At 37.6% G+C, this 19,394-nt stretch overlaps 3 protein-coding genes and 1 long non-coding RNA gene across 10 annotated transcripts; 2 read left to right on the top strand and 2 right to left on the bottom strand.

Annotated features, from left to right (window-relative positions):
• Positions 1 to 149: 149 nt before the first annotated feature.
• LOC143265085 (uncharacterized) lies at positions 150 to 963 on the top strand. Of its 3 annotated transcripts, none has more exons than XR_013039243.1 (3): positions 150 to 290; positions 409 to 577; positions 776 to 963. It is a non-coding gene; the product is annotated as an uncharacterized LOC143265085 (long non-coding RNA). The 3 variants fall into 3 exon arrangements; XR_013039242.1 differs by having other exon boundaries at positions 409 to 614; XR_013039241.1 differs by having other exon boundaries at positions 409 to 963.
• Hmt-1 (ABC transporter ATP-binding protein/permease Hmt-1) lies at positions 759 to 4,769 on the bottom strand. Its single transcript, XM_003708253.3, has 11 exons — positions 4,628 to 4,769; positions 3,783 to 4,256; positions 3,517 to 3,716; positions 3,234 to 3,396; positions 2,965 to 3,173; positions 2,747 to 2,893; positions 2,452 to 2,675; positions 2,060 to 2,340; positions 1,896 to 1,996; positions 1,320 to 1,821; positions 759 to 1,237 (listed from the first exon to the last, which is right to left on the bottom strand). Exons 2-11 carry the CDS (start codon positions 4,089 to 4,091, stop codon positions 857 to 859), a joined length of 2,517 nt encoding a protein of 838 aa, XP_003708301.1. The 5' UTR covers positions 4,092 to 4,256; positions 4,628 to 4,769; the 3' UTR covers positions 759 to 856.
• A 273-nt stretch (positions 4,770 to 5,042) lies between these two features.
• LOC100876148 (testis-expressed protein 10 homolog) lies at positions 5,043 to 7,310 on the top strand. The gene is made up of 5 exons (XM_003708289.3): positions 5,043 to 5,243; positions 5,313 to 6,477; positions 6,561 to 6,798; positions 6,924 to 7,078; positions 7,156 to 7,310. Exons 1-5 carry the CDS (start codon positions 5,043 to 5,045, stop codon positions 7,257 to 7,259), a joined length of 1,863 nt encoding a protein of 620 aa, XP_003708337.1. The 3' UTR covers positions 7,260 to 7,310.
• On the bottom strand, positions 7,116 to 18,034 carry LOC100876262 (polyamine-transporting ATPase 13A3). 5 transcript variants are annotated; one of them, XM_076535106.1, is made up of 19 exons: positions 17,917 to 18,034; positions 17,446 to 17,605; positions 13,843 to 13,951; positions 12,751 to 12,818; positions 12,521 to 12,688; positions 12,223 to 12,293; positions 11,868 to 12,134; positions 11,565 to 11,769; positions 11,282 to 11,480; positions 11,098 to 11,209; positions 10,823 to 11,012; positions 10,560 to 10,760; positions 10,217 to 10,402; positions 9,766 to 10,143; positions 9,540 to 9,681; positions 9,308 to 9,456; positions 8,995 to 9,223; positions 8,828 to 8,909; positions 7,116 to 8,664 (listed from the first exon to the last, which is right to left on the bottom strand). In XM_076535106.1, the coding sequence occupies exons 3-19, from the start codon at positions 13,856 to 13,858 to the stop codon at positions 7,635 to 7,637; spliced, it is 3,693 nt and encodes a 1,230-aa protein (XP_076391221.1). In that variant the 5' UTR covers positions 13,859 to 13,951; positions 17,446 to 17,605; positions 17,917 to 18,034; the 3' UTR covers positions 7,116 to 7,634. The 5 variants fall into 5 exon arrangements, with proteins under 5 accessions (XP_076391221.1, XP_076391220.1, XP_076391219.1 ...); XM_076535105.1 differs by having other exon boundaries at positions 17,446 to 17,738; positions 17,917 to 18,010; XM_076535104.1 differs by having other exon boundaries at positions 17,452 to 18,014.
• Positions 18,035 to 19,394: the final 1,360 nt, after the last annotated feature.

Raw genomic sequence — 19,394 nt, 5'->3', positions numbered from 1 at the left:
GTATTTCTTTTATCGGCGTGCTAACATCGTGACACGTATCGAAAAAAGCCTCAGCTTAAGCTAGATGATCGTGTATCAGCTGTTTACAAACAATACTATTCTGTGTATACACATATATTTGTGTACATGGAGTCGTCAAATTGATCGAATTAAAATTTACGCATGAAAAATTTTTGACATTAAATAGTTCGAAATTTTTTGCTTTCCTCGTACGCTAAAGATTCAATTCAGAAAGAATATTCTCGTAATTTTTCACGATGATCAATGAAGAAACGAAAACTGCATTCAAGGTAAATTTTTATTTTTTACGAATAAATCATACCTTCGTATCACTATCTTAAAAATCTTACTAAAAATCAAATGGTTTATAAACAATTATTTCCGTTACATAATTTTTGGTATTATTAGGTGTTACACACCCTTCTATGGGTATTCTTTACGAGTTATTATTATTGGGGCTCAAACGAAATAACTGTAACTGCACCAATCGATGAATCTGGCTGGGTACCAGATGGAGCGCTAATAAAAGAAATTCAAAGTCAATCTGCCCATGAACAGCAACCGGCAGAATAAATCGGTTAAAAATTTTCTATATTTCTATATAAAGTACCTTGGTAAATATTTATGCAATGATGCAGTTTACGAGTGAAATATACACAGATTTAACACGACAGTATAACGGTGAAACGTATTTCATGCGATGAGAAATATAATAGAATTCTTTGACGAGTATTTATATGGAAGTAATGTAACATGAATTATTGTTAATTTTCAGGAACAGGTACATGTTTTATTAAAAGTTTAACTATCAAACTCAACAAATGAGATATTTTCTTTCCATTTTTGTTAAAAGTGGCTAAGATGTTGTTAAATTTGTATGTTTCGACGAATCCTCAACGGCTTCTTGATCATTTTGTAACTGTGATTGCCACATCGAATAATATATTCCAGTTTTAGCAATAAGCTCTTCGTGTTTTCCCCTTTCTACAATTTCTCCCTCTTTTAAGACAAGAATCTCATCTGCATGTATTACCGTGGATAGTCTGTGTGCGATAATAATGGTTGTTCGGTTAGCACAGACTCTATTTAACGCTGCTTGAATATTACGTTCCGTTTGAGTATCGAGCGCACTCGTTGCTTCATCCAGAAGCACTATTGCCGGTTCCTTTAATATCGTGCGCGCGATAGCAACACGTTGCTTCTCTCCGCCGCTTAAACGAAGTCCCCTTTCACCAACCTATATAATTGAAAATCGTACTTTTACTCCGTCATGCTAGAGAGTAACGTTTATTTTTCATCGGTAACATAACAAGACAAACCTGCGTTTCATAACCGTTTGGAAATGATAAAATTCGTTCATGAATATCTGCATTCTTAGCAGCTGCTATTATATCTGCCTCTACAGCTTCAATGCGGCCATACTGAATATTATATTTTATAGTGTTGTTAAACAATACTGTATCTTGAGGTACAACACCGATAGTACGTCTCAAAGAATCTTGAGTGATAGTTTTAATGTTTTGTCCGTCAATTAAAATTTCACCGTGTTCCACGTCGTAAAACCTGAATAATAATCGTATTATAGTCGATTTTCCAGCTCCAGATGGCCCAACTAGAGCGACTGTTTTCCCTGCTGGTGCAACGAAGTTAATATTTTTCAATATAATTTTCTCAGGAGTATAACTAAACGATACGTTCGAGAATTCCACATGGCCACGTTTTACTATCAATGGCCCAGCACCTGGAGCATCGATTACCTCTTGTTCTTGTCTGAGAAGATCAAACATATTTTCCATGTCAACGAAATTTTTTTGTATAGATCTACGAATAAAGTAAGTATAAATATTTCAAATACGAGCTCAAATTTAATGCAATATTCTGTCACAGCTTTTTACCGATAATAAGTTCCAAACCAATTTAATGGTACGTAAAGCTGAATGATATAACTGGCAAACAAAACGTAGTCACCGATTTTAAAACCTTGATTATTTACAACCTGCAATTTCATTTTTCAAATACGATCATGATTTATTTGAACTTAGTACATTTTCATACAGACCATGTGCAAACAGAGTAAAGATCCAGCTAACAGGCCACTGCAAACAATTACATTTTGCAGAGTATTTAAAATATTCAGTGTAATCATTGATTTCCATTCTTCAATCTGGTATTCCAATATTGCCTTTCTGTAACTATCTACTTCGTACGATTCAGTTCCATAATATTTAACCGTTTCGAAGTTAAGCAAGCTATCGACACTCCGCGCTTTTTGAGCATTATCGGCTAAATTCATCCGTCTTTGGAATTTAGTGCGCCATTCAGTAACCATGATCGTTGCCGCTAAATAATACATGAAACAAAGTATCGATATTTGATAAAATTATGATATGCTTGTGAGAAGAAAAGAAGAAAAAAAAAAAAAAACAAAAATGAAGAACACGATATATTTACCTATATAGAGACTCATAGTTAAGAATACGATCAAACCGAACCACTTATTAAAAGCAGAAATAAAAAACACAATGGCCACAATAATGTCAACGATCGTCGGTATGATTGAAAATATAATATAATTTAGAAGATTGCTTATAGAATCTGTCCCACGATCCATAATTCTCAGAACTTCTCCCGTTTTTCGTCCAAGATGCCAACGTAAACTTAAACTATGCAAGTGTCTGAAAGAAAATTTATTTTAAACATCGCTGAAGTAAAATATGTAAATATAGAGAAAAGTAAGAGAGATTACCTGAACAATTCTACTTCAATTTCTCGAGTTGTATACTGTTGTATCCGAATCCATAAAAATGATCTTAGATTGTTCAATACTCCCATACCACCTGTACCACCCCCTTGTAAGAATTTAAATGCTACATATATCAGTACAAGGTCCCACCTGTTACACAAATATTTCGTGAATTATAACATTTAAACATTGTTTATATTTTTATTATAAATTTTGTATACCTGAACGTAACAGGTGTTTCAGAAACACTATCCACAATTCTTTTGTTGTAAATTGGAACATATAAATTTATCAAACGCCCTGCTATGAGTAGTCCAAAACAAAAAATAACTCGCAGTTGGAGCATAAAACTGTTTGGCCACAGGAATGGTGCCAAAGTTTTTATTCTGTACCATGCATTTTTCCACGTGGAAGAATTATCCACAGGCCTCTAAAATAGTTCATCTTAATGGTAATATTAAGATATTTAAATTACTTTTCGACGACTTACACCTTGATAATATCGTAACCGCGCAGATGAACTATCGGGTAGATTATGGTATTCGGTATCTGTATTACCGGTTATTCCTGGAGCTTTAAGTCCTAAAGCAAAAATCATAAGATTGCTCACATAACGTAAAACGAACAGTGCCATCTCAATTTGGTCCGTTAATCTGTAAATAGCGCACACGTACGTAAAAAAAATATTTTACTAGATACAGTATATTAATCGTTAACAATGTTGATATTAGCATGCAGTTATAAATTTAAGAAACGATTCAAGCGAAACTTACGTATTTAAATGGAACCACCATTCAAGCTTTCCGATGTTAACGAAAACAAGATTTTCCGAGACGAATGCCAAAGTCCAAAAACCCAATAAAACAAGTCCATGACCATGCGGTGGCACGCTTGGTAACAATTTATGCCTTTCTACTCTTAATATACATACAGAATATGAATAAATAATTACGGTTAATACTGTTGTTAGAATCTGAAAACATTACGGTAGTTTAAATTCTGCAAATAACGTTACCGGAAACGACCAGTCAGAACTTACCATATAGCCATAAATTTTTTTTTCATCTAAAATTGTACCTTGCAGAATTAATCTTAGTATACTAAGTATTGGAACAAAATATAAGAAAAACTTTTGTACGATATACAATTTACTTTTTGGTAATAAACTTGCGTTAGTTTCTGTTCCGTACTTTCGATACATCCAAAGTTGAATACTACCAAAAATAAGTAAATACAAAGAGATGATACTAGTACTAACAGTGTCCATGAAACATTTGGACATGCCATGTTTCACCCAAATATCAGTGAACGTTATATTTGGAGGACAATAAGTAAACGTTGTATTCATTTTGAATATATGTCATCAAAATACTTTGAAGAAAGATCGCTTAACGATATCTCCCTTTTTATACGTCGATTCAATGTAAAGTTTTAATATTCGATGTTGTCTTCTCTATTTTGTTTACCATTATCTTTATCTATTATACATTGATTAGACGAAATTTTGAACTATCTGAAAAATTATACGAAATACGTTAATATTGCTTTTGTCGTTTTCATTTTTTTTATCTACATAAAACGATATTATCATTTCTAATCTTATATTTATCGAACGATTATCTTGTCAAAATTAAATTATATAAGCTTTATCGTTACTGTTACTTACAAAAAAATCAAAAAAATCAGAGCTTATCATTATCCTGTATTCGTATTCAGCTCGAAATTTTTTAATTATGTATTATACTGTATCGCGCATAACATTGTAAAGAAAATAATTATTTTCTAAACGCACGATAACATGAAATGAAAGTTCGAAACCGAAGTAAAATAAATGTCGGTTAAATATTTTAACAGAAGAGAAAGGCGAAAAAAATAGATGTTTACCTATGTTTAGTAAATTTGCCTCGTCATGATTAACATGTATAATTGAATTAACAATTTATCACGTACGCACATATAATATTTTTGAGGTATACAGCTTAACCTAATGTTGTTATATGTTCGAACATGTCTAAAACAACTCTGTTATTTTCGAACGAAGCATGAAAATTGAATCGGTGGAAAAAAAAGCCTGCACACAGTTAGGAATTTTTGAAAATGTATAAAATTTGCATTATTAGTCAGCAGAGGCTATACGCACGTTTGACATGTCACTTTAAACTAAACTGCGGATCGGACGCGCACTTGATTGTATGTACTCGACGTTTGAATGGGGAAACCTCGTGGCTACGTAACCTCAAATGACAGTATTATATAATTAATCGTATTAAAGAGTGGTATCATTTGAAAGTGAATAGTCATGGGTAAAGGTAATAAACACATGAAACGTTTGAAATCGGAGAAGGCGAAAGTAAAATTGAAAACGAAGAAAACGAAGAATTTACCAAAGGGATTAAACGTCACGGATCCTTCGTTCAAAGTTAAAAAAATCGTAATTAGGGAGCAATTAAAGCAGAACGATGAAACAGAGATTTTGAGTAAAAGGAAGCTTAATGTTAAGGTAAAAATGCAAATGATTGTTAATTAGCGAAAGTGTAAATTCTTTATTACATGTAGATTTAATTTACAGGATTTATTAGGACGCCTTCAACACCATAACTCGACAGTTCGTCAAGATGCTGTGAAAGAGTTAAAGGAACTTTTATCGGAACATTCGTTAAAATTGTTAAGTTCACAATTCGGGATCTTGTTAGAAGGCATTTGCACGTTATCTCTGGATAAAGAGAAAGCCATCAGACATAATTCTTTCAAAGTTTTAAGTTTAATTCTTGGCCCAGTTTCCGGGGATCAACTTAATCCGTACTGCGACGTTATAATATCGTATTTGAGATGCGCCATGACGCACATAGATCCACGTATCAAAGAAGATTCTCTGCTTTTCTTAGACGTACTCGTGCAACATTGCGGCAGCGTATTGGCAAGAAACAGCTACAAAATACTTCCAAACTTTTTAGATATGATTTCCAGGTTGCAGACCGAATTAAAACCTGGAAGACAACTAGTTACTACTTTAAACTCTAAAAATACGAACGTCAAATGGAGAATAAAAGTATTGGAAAGACTCGCCACCATATTTAGCTCTATCGTTAACTTTTTTAAATCTGAGCAAACCGTTAATTCGAATGCACGCGGCCAAGTTGTACACGTAGATAAAACTACTGGATACGTTCCTGTTTACACGAGTTTGAACGTTCAAAACTGTGAAATCGATTTCGAATTAGACGATAGTTCAAGAGAGAATATGGTCGAAGTAAGTTTGGATGGTGAGGAACTTAGGAAATACATAGAACTGTTAATGTCATTGATATTCGATAGTTGGATCGAAGTGTGTCCGGATGATAAAAATTCCGACGATTCTGCATTTTTAATTTCAACGGAGGCTTCCGAATTGCTGAAGAGTATCGTAGAAATAATACAGTTAGTAACCGAATGTATAGACATATTACACACCGAATGCGACGTAAACATGAAGTGTTGGTTCAAAAAGAATTTTCAGCATACGTACGAAAAGAATTTACTATCAAAATTTCCATACAGTAAGCTGGAGGTAACTTTTCTAGGAAAAACAAAACGTCAAGAAGATTTTTCTGCGGATGAATCGCGCGATGCTTGTTTAGGAGCCAATTTAGGTCTTTGTCAGATTTATGTATGGTTTACATCTATACATAGCAACGAGAAAACTACAGCGAAATTTAATAAAAATTATTGCGTATCTGTCGTGAAGTATTTAAATGGTACGATCAAGTTATTAATATAATTAAATTAAGTTAAATTAGTAAAGATAGGAGGAAATGTAACGTTTGCTTTTTTCACATAGGAAAACTTGACAATTGGTCAAGCCTAAATAACGGTGTATTACCGGTGTTGACTAAACTTTTAAGAATATTGTTTTTAAGCGCGAGTAAAGTTTGGTACAAAAATCGTCTGGATTTAAGAGAAACGCTGCAATCTGTGGTAAACGCGTGTTGCGATCGATCAAATAAGGATATGCAATTGCAACTATTTTCTGTGATCAGCGAGATCATGTTAGACCATACTTTGCACGAATTGCATAGGTAATTGAACGTAAAATTGTAAAATTGTAAAATTGTAAAATTGTAAAATTGTAAAATTGTAAAGGTCGATCGAACATACGTATTAACGAGTCGTATTAACGAATAATCAATGTGTCACGTTACAGGGAATGCGCGTTTAAAGATTTTATCTCGACTTTGCCGAGTGTTCTTTTGAAGGGAAAAATACACGACAATACGGTGCAGATAATAAATAAAATTGTACTCCGGTACAAAGACTGGATTCAGCGAGAGCTTATAGCCAATCACGAGGATATTATAGGTAACCATCGAAAACGATATTATCTTTTTATAGCTGGTTGGATGTTTGGAAATAATTTATTTATACATATATTACAGAGAATGCTTCGAAAATTCAAGTGATCGGATCCGACGACGTGAAGCGATCTCGTCTGATGATATGTAATTTGTTTTATTTTTTAGACGCTCAAATTTTCTATTAAGATTTTTTATTGAAAGTTTCAATTAAAATAAACACGTAGATTTTCCACTTATCTACACGTAGACTTCTTTCTGTTTTTATTGTTTTTTATTTAAAAAATCGATAAAATTCGGCAGTATTTTACACCTTTTTAATAAATTAACAATTTTCTAGATTAGTAAAACTTTCTACTAGAATAGAATTGTCAATACGGGTAGATTACACTGTTTGACGGTGCTCGATATATGATATCGCGCACCTTGCATTTTTGTGCGTTTACATTTTACATTATGATATTTTTCACAGTTTTATAAGTATGTCATAATACTTTGTTGAGAAATACTGGTGTATCGTTAATCGACAATAACGGATACAGCGTTGTCAAAGTACAAAGTAGTTAAAATCTAGTTATCATGTTTGTGTTTTTTGTCAATTCGTCGTCTTCGAAGGTATAATTATCAAACGCGTATAATCCATTGTTTTCCTTATTTCGTTCGACTTTATCGTTGAAATCGTTTTTGGACTGTTCTTCCGGATATTTAACGTTCATGATGTTCTCTATGCTCGGTGTTAAGGGCAAAATCGGTAATTCGTTACTGAGCGGTGGCCAACCGAAATCATTTTTCAATTGGTATTCTACTTTGAAATATTCCTTCTTGGACTTCTCGGGCCTATAAAATCGCGATCTAAACTTTTTCTCGATGATATATTCTATTATGAACGTTTCGACGAAGAGACAAGTAAGAAAGTTGGCTAAGGCAAGCGCCAAAATGATAATACTCCAATGGTAAGACGGAGGCAGACGCAATTTTAGCGTGTTTATTATCCAGTGTGCTGGATAAACGGTGATATAGGCGCAGACGATTGTCATGAGAATAATGGAAAATACGAACGCGATGTTCGAGTAAACAGGTTTTCGGTACGGTTTCCCACGGGAAAATATTATGGCCATTGTTATGTATTGAAACATCGAGACACAATAAACGGAATAGTTTTCGTAGCAGGCGTCTTCGGCGTTATTCGCGTGAACGAACGGAGTAAACCAAGGAAAAGAACGAACCGCGTGATAAGCAACGGCTTGAAAGATCGTCATTATCAGCATATGAACAGTTAAAGAAAATATCGTGGTGAAACTTAATAGACTAGTCATCGGAGGTTTCTTTACTAATTTCTTTTCGTATGCTCTGGTCTTCCCGAAGAACGAGGCAAAGTTAACGATCAGACAGATGTCGATAAAAAGGAATTCTAGATCCGTCAAATTCGAGTCGATCGAGTAAAGTATAATAACGGACACGAATTCTGTAAGGGAATAAGTGACCATGAATTTAAAAATTCCGAACGACGTGACCAAGGCCGCGCGGCCTTCTTTCATTACTTTTGGAACACAAGTTATGTCAGGTACCTTGGACGTGAAAGGGCTGGCAACGCTGAAACAAGAATGTATAATAATAATAATAATAATAATAAGCAAACTTATGGAAATTGAAAGTAATCGTGTAAAATCGCATACGTTTCTTAGACGAATATTACTTAAGTAAGTAAGTAAGTAAGCAAGTAAGCCTGTTTAGCGTGCAAACATTGAAATATTACCTGGATTCTGCTTCGGATAAAGATATACCGGTGTGCGCCGCTCTCAGGGCACCGCAGTCATTAGCACCGTCTCCGCACATGGCTGCAATGTTTACGAAAGATTTTCAAACGACCGTCTTAATCTTACGGTGAATCGTGGCTAATAGTAAACGCGATGGAATGCGTACCCACGTAATAACCGAGTTGCATCAGCTCCAACACTAATTGTTGCTTTTGATCGCTAGTCATTCTGGCAAATATTGCTCCACGAACGCAGATCTTAGCCACGATGTCTGGATAATGTTCGCGCAGTAACTGCCACGATTGTCCCGTCAACGCGAACCGATAATTCCTACTACCTATATTCCGTTCTATATCGTGTAGTTCCGGTATTTTTATCCTTTTATCGCGAAGGCTCTGAAAACGAACAGTATGAATGAACTTTCTCGCTTACGAAATTATTTTTCCTATTATCCTTCGAAAAGTTCTCCGCGAACGTACCAGCTTCGGGGATAACTGTTGAGCATTAAAATAAATCTTCGGCTGAGACTTATCCTCTTCCATAACGACGGTCACGTCTATCACAGACTCTTGCGACGATAAAATGCCACACTCTTTCGCGACGCTCACCGCAGTCTGAATGTTGTCCCCTGAAACCGAGCATAACCATTTTCATGTATCGGGGAAAAACTAAATAACGCCGAAGTATTCGAATTTGGACGTTATCGATTACCCGTAATCATCAAGACATGCATGTCGGCGGCTCTTAGCTCCTGGATGACCGGTATAGTCGGCAATTTCAATCTGTTTTCCATAACTACTAAACCTAAGAACTCGAGATTCTGTTCGATCGCGTCTCGAGGCAGTTTCACTATCTGAAAATAGAAATAGAAAAGAGAAATATGCTTAGCTCGGTTAGAATGGAAGGAAGCGAGAGGTTTTAAACGAGAAGCGAATACCTTAGCGTTACTTTCCGATAATTCCTTTCGTCCCATGGCTATGACCCGATAGCCCTGTTCCGTATAGCGTTTTAAGCAAAACATTATATCTTTCGGAATAGTTTCAGGTTTGCTTAAACTAAGTATCATCTCGGGCGATCCTTTCGTGTAAGCTCGGAAAATTTCGGAGCCTAGTACGCGTACTATCACAGACATTCGTTGCAGAGAACTCGAGAATTGATATTGCTGCACTATTCCGATTTCAAATATTTCGTTCGCGTTTTCCGCGACACCGTTCTTATTTTTCCCTGGTTTCGCTATCGTCGGTGTTACGAGATCGTGTTCGTTTAAATGCTCCGGCTCGGATTCTTCTAATATCCATCCGGTACTCTCGAACATCTGCTTAAACGACCGATAGATTATTGAAATATCGATTAATCGCGTCTGCGACGAAGCTCGAGCAAGAAAATACCTTAACGTCTAAAGGGTCCCCGCAGAGTTCACCGTCGATCAGAGTTAAACTATGACAAACTAGCATACCCTCGAATAGAGGATGACCGCTTAGTTTAGGAACGGTCCTTTCCGATTCGCCGAGAAGACCGTCGGTACACGGTACAATACCCCACATGTCCAATCCATCTTCGGTTAAAGTGCCGGTCTACGAAACATATGCACGTATTTAATCGATCGAGTGATTAGGAAGTTCGATTCTGAGAAAGTGTCCTCCGCGTTAATCCTTGACACGGCGCTTACTTACGCTCCAAGCAATAATTATCTTCGTGTCTGTATGTAGTAATGTATGTCATAAACGTTACCTTGTCGAAGCACACGCAATTTATGCCGCCCGATACGTTGATCACTCTATTGTTAATACAATATATTTCTGCTCTTTTCAACCGCGCTTGAGCGTACAATTTTCCCACTGTCATCGCTGCTGGCAATGCTGGAGGAATCACTATCGTTATTATGTCCAAGGCTTTTATCGCTATATCGTCGGCCGTGATTCCTCTAGAAGCCTGCGCGCGTTCGAATTACGGTTAATTACGATCCGTTACGGAGAAATTAAAAAGAAAAGTACCTTGGTCACGATCGTGTATAAGAAACCGCATGTCGCGATCACCGCCAATATACCGATAAACTTGTAAGAATCTTGATCGAATTTAAAATCTGCCGGTGGCGGATACAAAATGGCCGCGACGAGGCTCCCTTTGCTGGTGTGGTAACCTGTTCGAATGACCCGTGCTAACACCGGACTGTCGCTGTAACTTCTGCGAAATTACAGAAGATTAGCTAACAATACGAATTTTCGTAAAGTTTTTACGTAAAGTTTCGCTAATTAAAGTTTCGGAAGACCTGGTTTGAATGATGGTGGTGCCGCTGAATATGGTATGATGGGAGCATTCTTTCGAATCGTACAACACGTGGCGCGAGGGTAACGGAGTTTTCGTTACCGGCACCGATTCCCCTGTAACGTAACATAACGTAACGTAAATGTTAAGTATAAACGTAAATAAATAGGATAAGTAAAATATCGTACCGGTTAGCATGGATTCGTTTAATATACACTGGCCCGTTAAGAGTACCGCGTCGCAAATAACAGTAGCTTGATGCTTCGGTAATTCTATTATATCCCCTGGTACTAATTCGCTGCTCGATATGTTTTCCGATATTTTCTTACTCCTGTGCACGCGAACAGTCTCCGTCGACGCGACTGTTCCACGAAGATTAATCTGATTCTACGATAGGATTTAAACGCGTGTTTGATCAAGATTCTTAGCGGTTTAGTAAGATCTAAAACGGCGTAGAAACGAACGTTTTACCTTACGGGTTTGTATGATGGAACTCGTGATTCCGAAGAACGACATGCACACGATCGCTACCGTGTAATATAAGTACCCCTCTGCGAACCATACGCACAGCGTAAAAACTTGAAATATGTAAAACGGATTGAGAACCTCCAATATAAGCAATACGCCTATACTTTGTACGGGAACGATAATCTCGTTGTTCCCGTAGACGATACGTCTGCAACAAATAATATTATATTATTATACAATATCACGGAATATTATTAATTAAGAAATATTAAATTGTTGCGGTTAGGTTGTCGTCGATACACCTACCTGAGGCATTGTTCCTCTTTAGAGAGTCCTTGATTACTGTTCAAATGAAGATCCGAACATAACGTATATTTGTCTAGTCCTATTAATCTCGAGAACGCGTTTTGCGTGATGTCCCATACGTAACATTGTTTTTTGCACCAAAACGCTTTGTACTCGAATACTTCGCATTGCGTACCGTTCTCTAAATTGATCTTCAACCTCTTGCATCGAATCTTCTCCACGAGTTGTTCGTCGTTCGTGTTCAGATCTCTCGATAGTTGTTGCGCGCTACCGAACATCACCGAGAACAAACGGATGAAAGAAATCGTTCCTTTTTTCTCGCGGATTCGATAAAAACGAAGGACGCAGAACTGACCTGATGTTCCTGGTAGAAATAGTTTTCACTTCTTTCACGAAGTACGACTTGTATTTCCCTTGATAATTATCCTACGCGTTAAATTAGCTCCCTCGTTATTGGTATTAAACGTAATTCCAATTTATCTTAGGAATCGTAAGCAGAATCGGTAACGCTTCGCTAAACGATCGTGAACGCGAATCGTTCTCCGAAATAAAGTTACGTTACGTTAGAAGAAAGATAATACGTGAACGTTCTTAAAGAGCATTTAGGAAAAAGTTACCGATTATTGCCGATTATTATCTAGAATGATTCTTACAGTTACGAGCAATTTCGTCGCGCGACTCAAAGGACACTTGTCGTGAGTCGCGTAAAGGTGTAACTGAGGGTACCAATGGAAAAAGAGTCTGACCCAACCAGCCGTCAACACGTACGACACGTAAACCAGAACACTTTTAAATTTGTTCTTCTCGAACCCATAAACTCTCTGTAAAAGATACGATTAATCGAAATCTGCATTATTTAATCTAATACTGTAGTTAAACATACCATATCTTCATCTTGACCAGTGTGAATCTTCTGCCACAACACTTCCGACGATTGGTCATTCTTCAGGCCTGATTCGGAAGAAAATTATCCTTTGATTAATTAAACTTTGTTTCTTTGTTTCTAACAAATACACGCGCGTACACACGCGTGCACGTTTTTCCACCTTCGATCAATTAATTTCGACGAGTTATGTAACGGCAACCGTGAGTCATAATCGTCAGGCAAATTACGGTAAAAAATCAGGAAATATCGCGATTAGTCGTTCGCTCGACGCGAATGAATTTTAATGGGTAGATTTTTATTCGACGAAGGATATCGTAAATACGAAACTGTTCAGGAATTATTTATCTAGTCGTAAATTATTTAGGACAAATAGTTACGATCCTTCGATAAATCCTTCGATATCGAACATTGCTGGATAAATACAAAGTAGCGAAATATTTTTCACACGGAGCACAGTTTCACGGCTTCGAAGAAATGCAGCTGGGGCATTCTTTAGGAGCTGCAACGAAATTTCTTCGTTAGAATAAGTCTCGATGGATGAAACTGCTCTGATTCTCGCGAATTTTCGTGGTAAAACGTATTTCCGTTAAAAACGATCGATAACTTGTTCCGCAAGCGTTACGCGATCGAGTAGCGATAATTGTTGCTCGTTATCGAGTCAACAGGCACGACCGTGTCTCCGGTGGAAAATAAAAGAACGTATTTTTCTCTCTACTAAAAATTCTATGTACGTATTGAATAGGAACGGTAAAGACGAAGAACGCGCAGAACCAATTTGCTCTTATCACCGGCAAATAACGATCCTTCGATGTACCCCTGTTTCGCTGTTAGAGCCTCGATTATTGTCGTTACGATGCAACGCCACGCCATTCATCGAACACGTGCTTTGATAGCAGTCGTTTGCAAACAGTTCGATTGTCTCTACGTTTTGTTTGATCGACCTATACCTACATATTTATACGGATAATGCATGGCGCGATCTTTATCGATACTTTAATGGATGCAAATAACGTATCTCGCTCGATATACTTATGTAGAATGTAGAAATAATTAAGCGGACAGGATAGTAGCTGTTTAGAGCACACTCACCATTAGTTGTTGTCATAACTTCGGACTTTTGCTGTTAATGCTAGCGGCAGGCAAGTACGGAAGCTCTATCCTTAAACTGGAGGCTCGGTGAAATAAGAATCTCCGTTCGCTGTAACGAACAGGGACATACTTTTTTAATCGACCGAAAGATCGTCGCTCCTTTTTCTTTTTTTCGCGCGCAAGCGGAACGCATAAAACGTAAAAGTGAATGAAAAGGAACAGGTGATCAGACGTTGCCGGACTACGAATGGAACGGCGTAGGGAAAGAATACTAATGAGGTTAAACGATGAAAGAAGATACGGTCAAAAGAGACGTCGAATAGGTAGTTCGACACTGAACATACGATTACGGTGACCGTGCACTTGAATTACACAGTCGGCACAATAAAATTGTTGGCGAGTCAAGTGGCGAAATTACAGTGAGCTACGTGGATGGACTAATCTATGCGTTCCTATTCAACTTTTCGATCGAGAATAGATGAATGAACAGCCGGCAACGAGATAAGTGATGTTCGTCGAACATCGCATACGAGTAGCTACTAATTAAATCGTTATTGTATGCTGTGCACCGGTAATGGGTAGATCGAGTGCTCGCCGAAGAGCACGTAAACTCCCGTCCGATTTCGTTAACCTGCGCTTTACAGCTTTACACCGTACAGAAGAGGCATTCTCCTGCTGATCTTTCTATAAATTTAGAATTTATCTTTTTCTTGAAGATTTTCTTATTGCGGTAACGCTAACGATTACGTGTGTCGGAATACGAGATACGAGTTCGCGTCTACGTATATTTCTTTTTTTTCCTTTTCAAAGATAATTTCAATGACACCGTTAACAATAATGCAACTAATTGTAAGTAGCGACACACGGTTGATTATCGGTCTAACACACACGCAACGCACGCGTGTACGATGCGTATTCTCTGTCGTGCCACAGTCGAGTCGATACGAAAACCACGTTAGCGATCTTCTAACGCTTGTAGCGGTTAAAAGAATCCGGAAACGTAAATGGGCCCATCGCGAACTCGTTTCTCCAAGTTTCGGATTTCCGACAGAATTGTTTGGAAAGTCGGGAATCCGAGAGCTTGACCGCTTCGAAAGTTCGAGAATGTTGGAAGTCGTAAATTTGCCAATGTTCGAAACGAGAAACCGATTATTAGCTACCAATGGCAGCGAGTACGTGTCGTTTACGCGTGCCTGCGCTGTCGTTACTATATAGACTATAGATCTCCTCGCGTTTATCTTTTCTTCTTTGTATTTTGTCTTTACTGCCGTTTTACTTCTTAGAATGTCTATTGCGGTCCGAGTTTGTTAGGAAGAGCCTCCGGTAAGTAAAATTCGTTTGATGGATCGGTTCCGTGAACCAACGACAACTAGGTAGAAATTGCGGCAAGAAGAAATACGAATAAACGGAAGATCTGTTCTTAGAAATTGCGTAGCCTGTGATTGTTAAACGTTTTCCGATTAAAATACCAAAAATTTCTTTCCGTTTTTCAACGGCGTGGTCAAATATAATGATAAAGAAAAACAGCGATTATCGGCGATCCTATAAACGGTTCTAACAAACGCGTTTAACGTTTATCGTTTATCGTTTATCGTTTATCGTTTGTCGGATAGAAGCGCGGAATCGTGGAGACAGTACCTTGAAAATGTTGCCTTCGGCACGTTATCGACCTTCTTTGATCCTTCCTTATTTCCTGCAGAACTTTATACGCGGAATATCCTCGACCATGCACGCCTCCTTTATACGTAAATGTTTCGAAAATGTCTCTCTATACGGCGAGAAATCTTTATACGTAATGAAAATTGTTTGAAAGCAGACATTTTCTTATGTTATTTTTCTACGGTATACCCTAATTGCTTATCTAATAGTACGCGACCGTTTTCCTATCGATATTTCATTTCTATCTGCAACCGGTCGAATCGGTCGAATAACGAGATAAAATAGGATCGAAATTCGCTCGTACAAGGTTCTGTACGCGTGTTCTTTTACGTACGTAACGCATGAACCGATCATACCAAGTTATACCAAGTTATACCAAGATAAGTAGGTCGTTCATTTATTACCTGTTTCGTACACCGACAAGAAAAGTAATATACACCGTGCGATTAAACAAATATTTCATTCGTCTACCATTCACTTTATCCGACGCGACGCGACGCGACGCGACGCGACGCGACGCGCTTCGCTTCAGCGACGATTAGAACGGTGACAACAAATTTATTCACCTTTTTCACCTATCAATTTCTTTATCTGCCGACTCGTGATCGCGGTTGTGTCTTTACCTAGGAAATCGTATAGGCAATCTCGTTGTGCTCGTGAAACGTATGCAAACGTAGGTACAGCGTAAATTGGTAAGCAACGCGTATGGAAATGCGACATACTTCTGAAATGTTTTGATAAGACTCGAAGAAAAATATTGCGTTGCAACGGCCGGTGAAATTTAGGTTGAAACAGCAATTACCAGATCGAAGAGAAGAAACTCTTGGACCCTTTTGCGTATCTACTAACCGAGATGCAATAATATAAACGATATTAGTTAAAATAATGTTTTTAACCGGTTCCGCCTGGTTGAGAAAGGTCGACAAAACTTCGACGAATCTTCGTGGATATTTTATGCGTATCATCGATCAATGTACGTCGCTTTTACCTCGTCTTGTTATGCCTAACCGGTATCGGTTTCTGCAATTTCCATTTTATTGTGAAATGTATGTCACGATACCCCCTAGAGTATGCTGTGTTTGCTTTCATTAGAAATGCAACTCGCGCCTCTATACGTTTAGGTAGAAATCATTGCGTAACGCGATAGCTATAACTTTGGATCGACTGTAACTTGTTCTTTCGCAAAGTGATCGGTGATCTGTGAAAAAGAAAAATGAAAGGAACGAGGGATAGAATGGTCCCGTCGAGGAGTACGTTGCATCAAAAACAACTTTTTTCCTCGTATGTTCTAATTTAACCTGGCTTAAACTGCTTTCACTCAAGCAATTAATTTCATTTTTCGTTTAGTCAACGACGCTCGAAACAATAACGAACGATCAAATATTCGCGAATGAAAAATCGATTTACCGATATCGAAATTTCAATCGCATTAGGGATGCGGTCGAGTTATCGAATATTATCGAATATTATCGAATATTACCGAATGCGTGTCCACGCTGTAGGCTCGAATCGAGTAGGGTCGGATAAGATCGGACGAATTCGGCCAAAGACCTCTCGAGTAGTAGTAACTCGATCACGTTCTCGCGTGAAGTCGTAGAAAATCGGGCCAGTTTGAATTTCGAAATTGAAACTTTGCCGATTAGGATTATTGTAAAAATCAGAATTGGAAAGTTTGCAGAGTGAATTTAGAAATTTAACCAGGCCGATTTTAGCAGAACCCGGGATATTGGTTACTCGCAAATTTCATTTTATTAGTTATCGAGGCCGTTCGGTTGTCGAGCGCGAAACAATTTGAAAGCGTATAAATGTAGGGAAATCCAGAAACAAAATAAGCATAATTTGCTTATCGCTCTACGAGTAACGAGTTAGTACGATAATTATAAGGTAGAAAATAATTAGAAGATAGAAAATATTCGAAGCATTTCGATCAAAGTCGAAACTTACTCGAACCTTTAGTACCGCTTTCCTTGCTCCCCGATCCCTTCGGTTTCACAGAGACGCGATGCAGGACGTTTGCACTGATTCGCGCATTCCCACTGAATTATGCTCGAATTTTCACTGATCCTTCGCGAATCGACAATAATTCCGTCGGGTAGAAAAATACCTATAAAAATTTCTTATTGTCCCGTGTTTCGGATGGTCAGGAGTACTCGGCAACGAGAAAACACGACCGGAAATTACCGACTCAAGGTAAAAAATAGAAAGCGCTCGAACGTGTTGCACGCCAGGCGAAAAATCTAGATAAATCGAAATAAAAAATAAACCGACGACTCGACGGTCGCGATAGGTGTTTCTGTTACAGGAAGTGTCACAAGGTCGACGCGTTGTAAAAGGATCGACGGAAAAAATTCTAATCGAGAATATCGATCGATCGTATCGAAATACTGTTTCGAGGACAATTGTCGAGAGAGTTACCCTATCATTTTAACCATTCGCGTTACACCGTTCTTCGCGTGTTTCGCGCCGTACGCCCGGCTGTACTCTACTATGTATTCCGTATCGTTCCTGAACTCTGCTGCACGAATTTATCCCCTCTCTGTACCCGCTATCGACAATCGTTCACTTTTCCCGTGGTACAACGTTACCGGTAGATCGCACGCCGATATTTACCTTCTTTTTCCGCGACAACGCGTGATTTACGTCAAACCGATCAACTGCTTCCACGTAAAGGAGACGCGATTATCGAAACGAATTCGAAAACATTTGCATTTTTGCATTTTTCTTTTCTAAGTTCAACGTCGTTCACTCCCTATCGTTTATTTAACTAATTTACTTATCTGTATCTATACGTTAAACGTAATATACATATTATTTGTATTCGTGTTCGTACGAATCGTTGCAGCTTAAGAAAATAAACCGAAAACCCGATGTACCCGATGATCAAGATCTTTCGTAAACGATCGATATACGTTATATAACCCTCTAAACAATACCCTGCACGTATGACGGCAAGAAGAATAATTATCATTCTAAACCCAAAAGTTAGTGCGAATAAGTGTTCGAAACATTTCGGTAAACGTAGTCTAGACAAGAAAAAACAACCTAATCTGTTAACGATCATGCAAATTTCTCGTTTTTCAGCTAAACGATCTACGTGATTTGCCGATATTTAGTTTACGCGGACATATTATTGGATATAATCTACTGTCAGGACAAACACGAATGTCTATTCGAATGATCAATTTTTCAGATATTATAGTCGATGGATATAGTCGGATATAGGAAGTATCTGTTACAAGCGATTCTTTTTTCGTTACGAAAATCCATGACGATCATTGTTTATTTTACTCGTTGGTAAAACAATTGATCTGTTATCTGTTATCGTGGAGACGCACAGTCTGTACATGTAACGTCTCCAGTAATCTTCACGATCGATCATGTTAATTTACAGAATGATGAATCGTAACGCGTTTCATCGTATTGGCATTTCGTGTCTATGTAGCAACGGAATTTATAACCAATGATAATAATTATACACGAATATGTGTGTGTGTATACGCGTTATCTTTAGATCGTCGATTTAATGAACTTTATTTAGTATGTAATTTCAATGATCGAAGATACGATCGTACACGTAACCGTTTACTGTCGCGTATTTTACAGATACGCGTTATCGATCAAATCGAAAAGACCGATAGAAACGAAAATGTACAATTGTTTCTACAGTCTTCCGCCATGTAATCGGGCAATATGTAGTTGGAAAGGTTATTGTTATACGTTCTATCTATCGATTTATCGCGAATTCGAAGGAATTTGGAAAGTTCCAGTGATCGTCGAGCAAAATTTCATTTTATCGGTTATCGAAAAAGAATAATTAAACGCAGATTCGTATCAATCTCGATAAATGTCGATAAAACGCGATGGAAAAATAGATCGTAATGATCATTTATCGG

Source organism: Megachile rotundata, chromosome 8, assembly GCF_050947335.1.
Source record: "Megachile rotundata isolate GNS110a chromosome 8, iyMegRotu1, whole genome shotgun sequence".
Lineage (NCBI taxonomy): Eukaryota > Metazoa > Arthropoda > Insecta > Hymenoptera > Megachilidae > Megachile > Megachile rotundata.
This window is presented reverse-complemented; position numbering and strand designations above follow the sequence as displayed.

Coding starts and splice junctions, on each gene's coding strand:
- Hmt-1 (XM_003708253.3), bottom strand. CDS start 4,091: ATGAATACAACGTTTACTTATTGTCCTCCAAATATAACGTTCACTGAT. Junction 3,717..3,782: donor AAAAAATTTATGGCTATATG/GTAAGTTCTGAC, acceptor TAATGTTTTCAG/ATTCTAACAACAGTATTAAC. Junction 2,341..2,451: donor AACTATGAGTCTCTATATAG/GTAAATATATCG, acceptor TGTATTATTTAG/CGGCAACGATCATGGTTACT.
- LOC100876148 (XM_003708289.3), top strand. CDS start 5,043: ATGGGTAAAGGTAATAAACACATGAAACGTTTGAAATCGGAGAAGGCG. Junction 6,478..6,560: donor TGTCGTGAAGTATTTAAATG/GTACGATCAAGT, acceptor TTTTTCACATAG/GAAAACTTGACAATTGGTCA. Junction 6,799..6,923: donor ACTTTGCACGAATTGCATAG/GTAATTGAACGT, acceptor GTCACGTTACAG/GGAATGCGCGTTTAAAGATT.
- LOC100876262 (XM_076535106.1), bottom strand. Junction 11,210..11,281: donor AAACGAATCCATGCTAACCG/GTACGATATTTT, acceptor GTTACGTTACAG/GGGAATCGGTGCCGGTAACG. Junction 8,665..8,827: donor TTATCCGAAGCAGAATCCAG/GTAATATTTCAA, acceptor TTCTTGTTTCAG/CGTTGCCAGCCCTTTCACGT.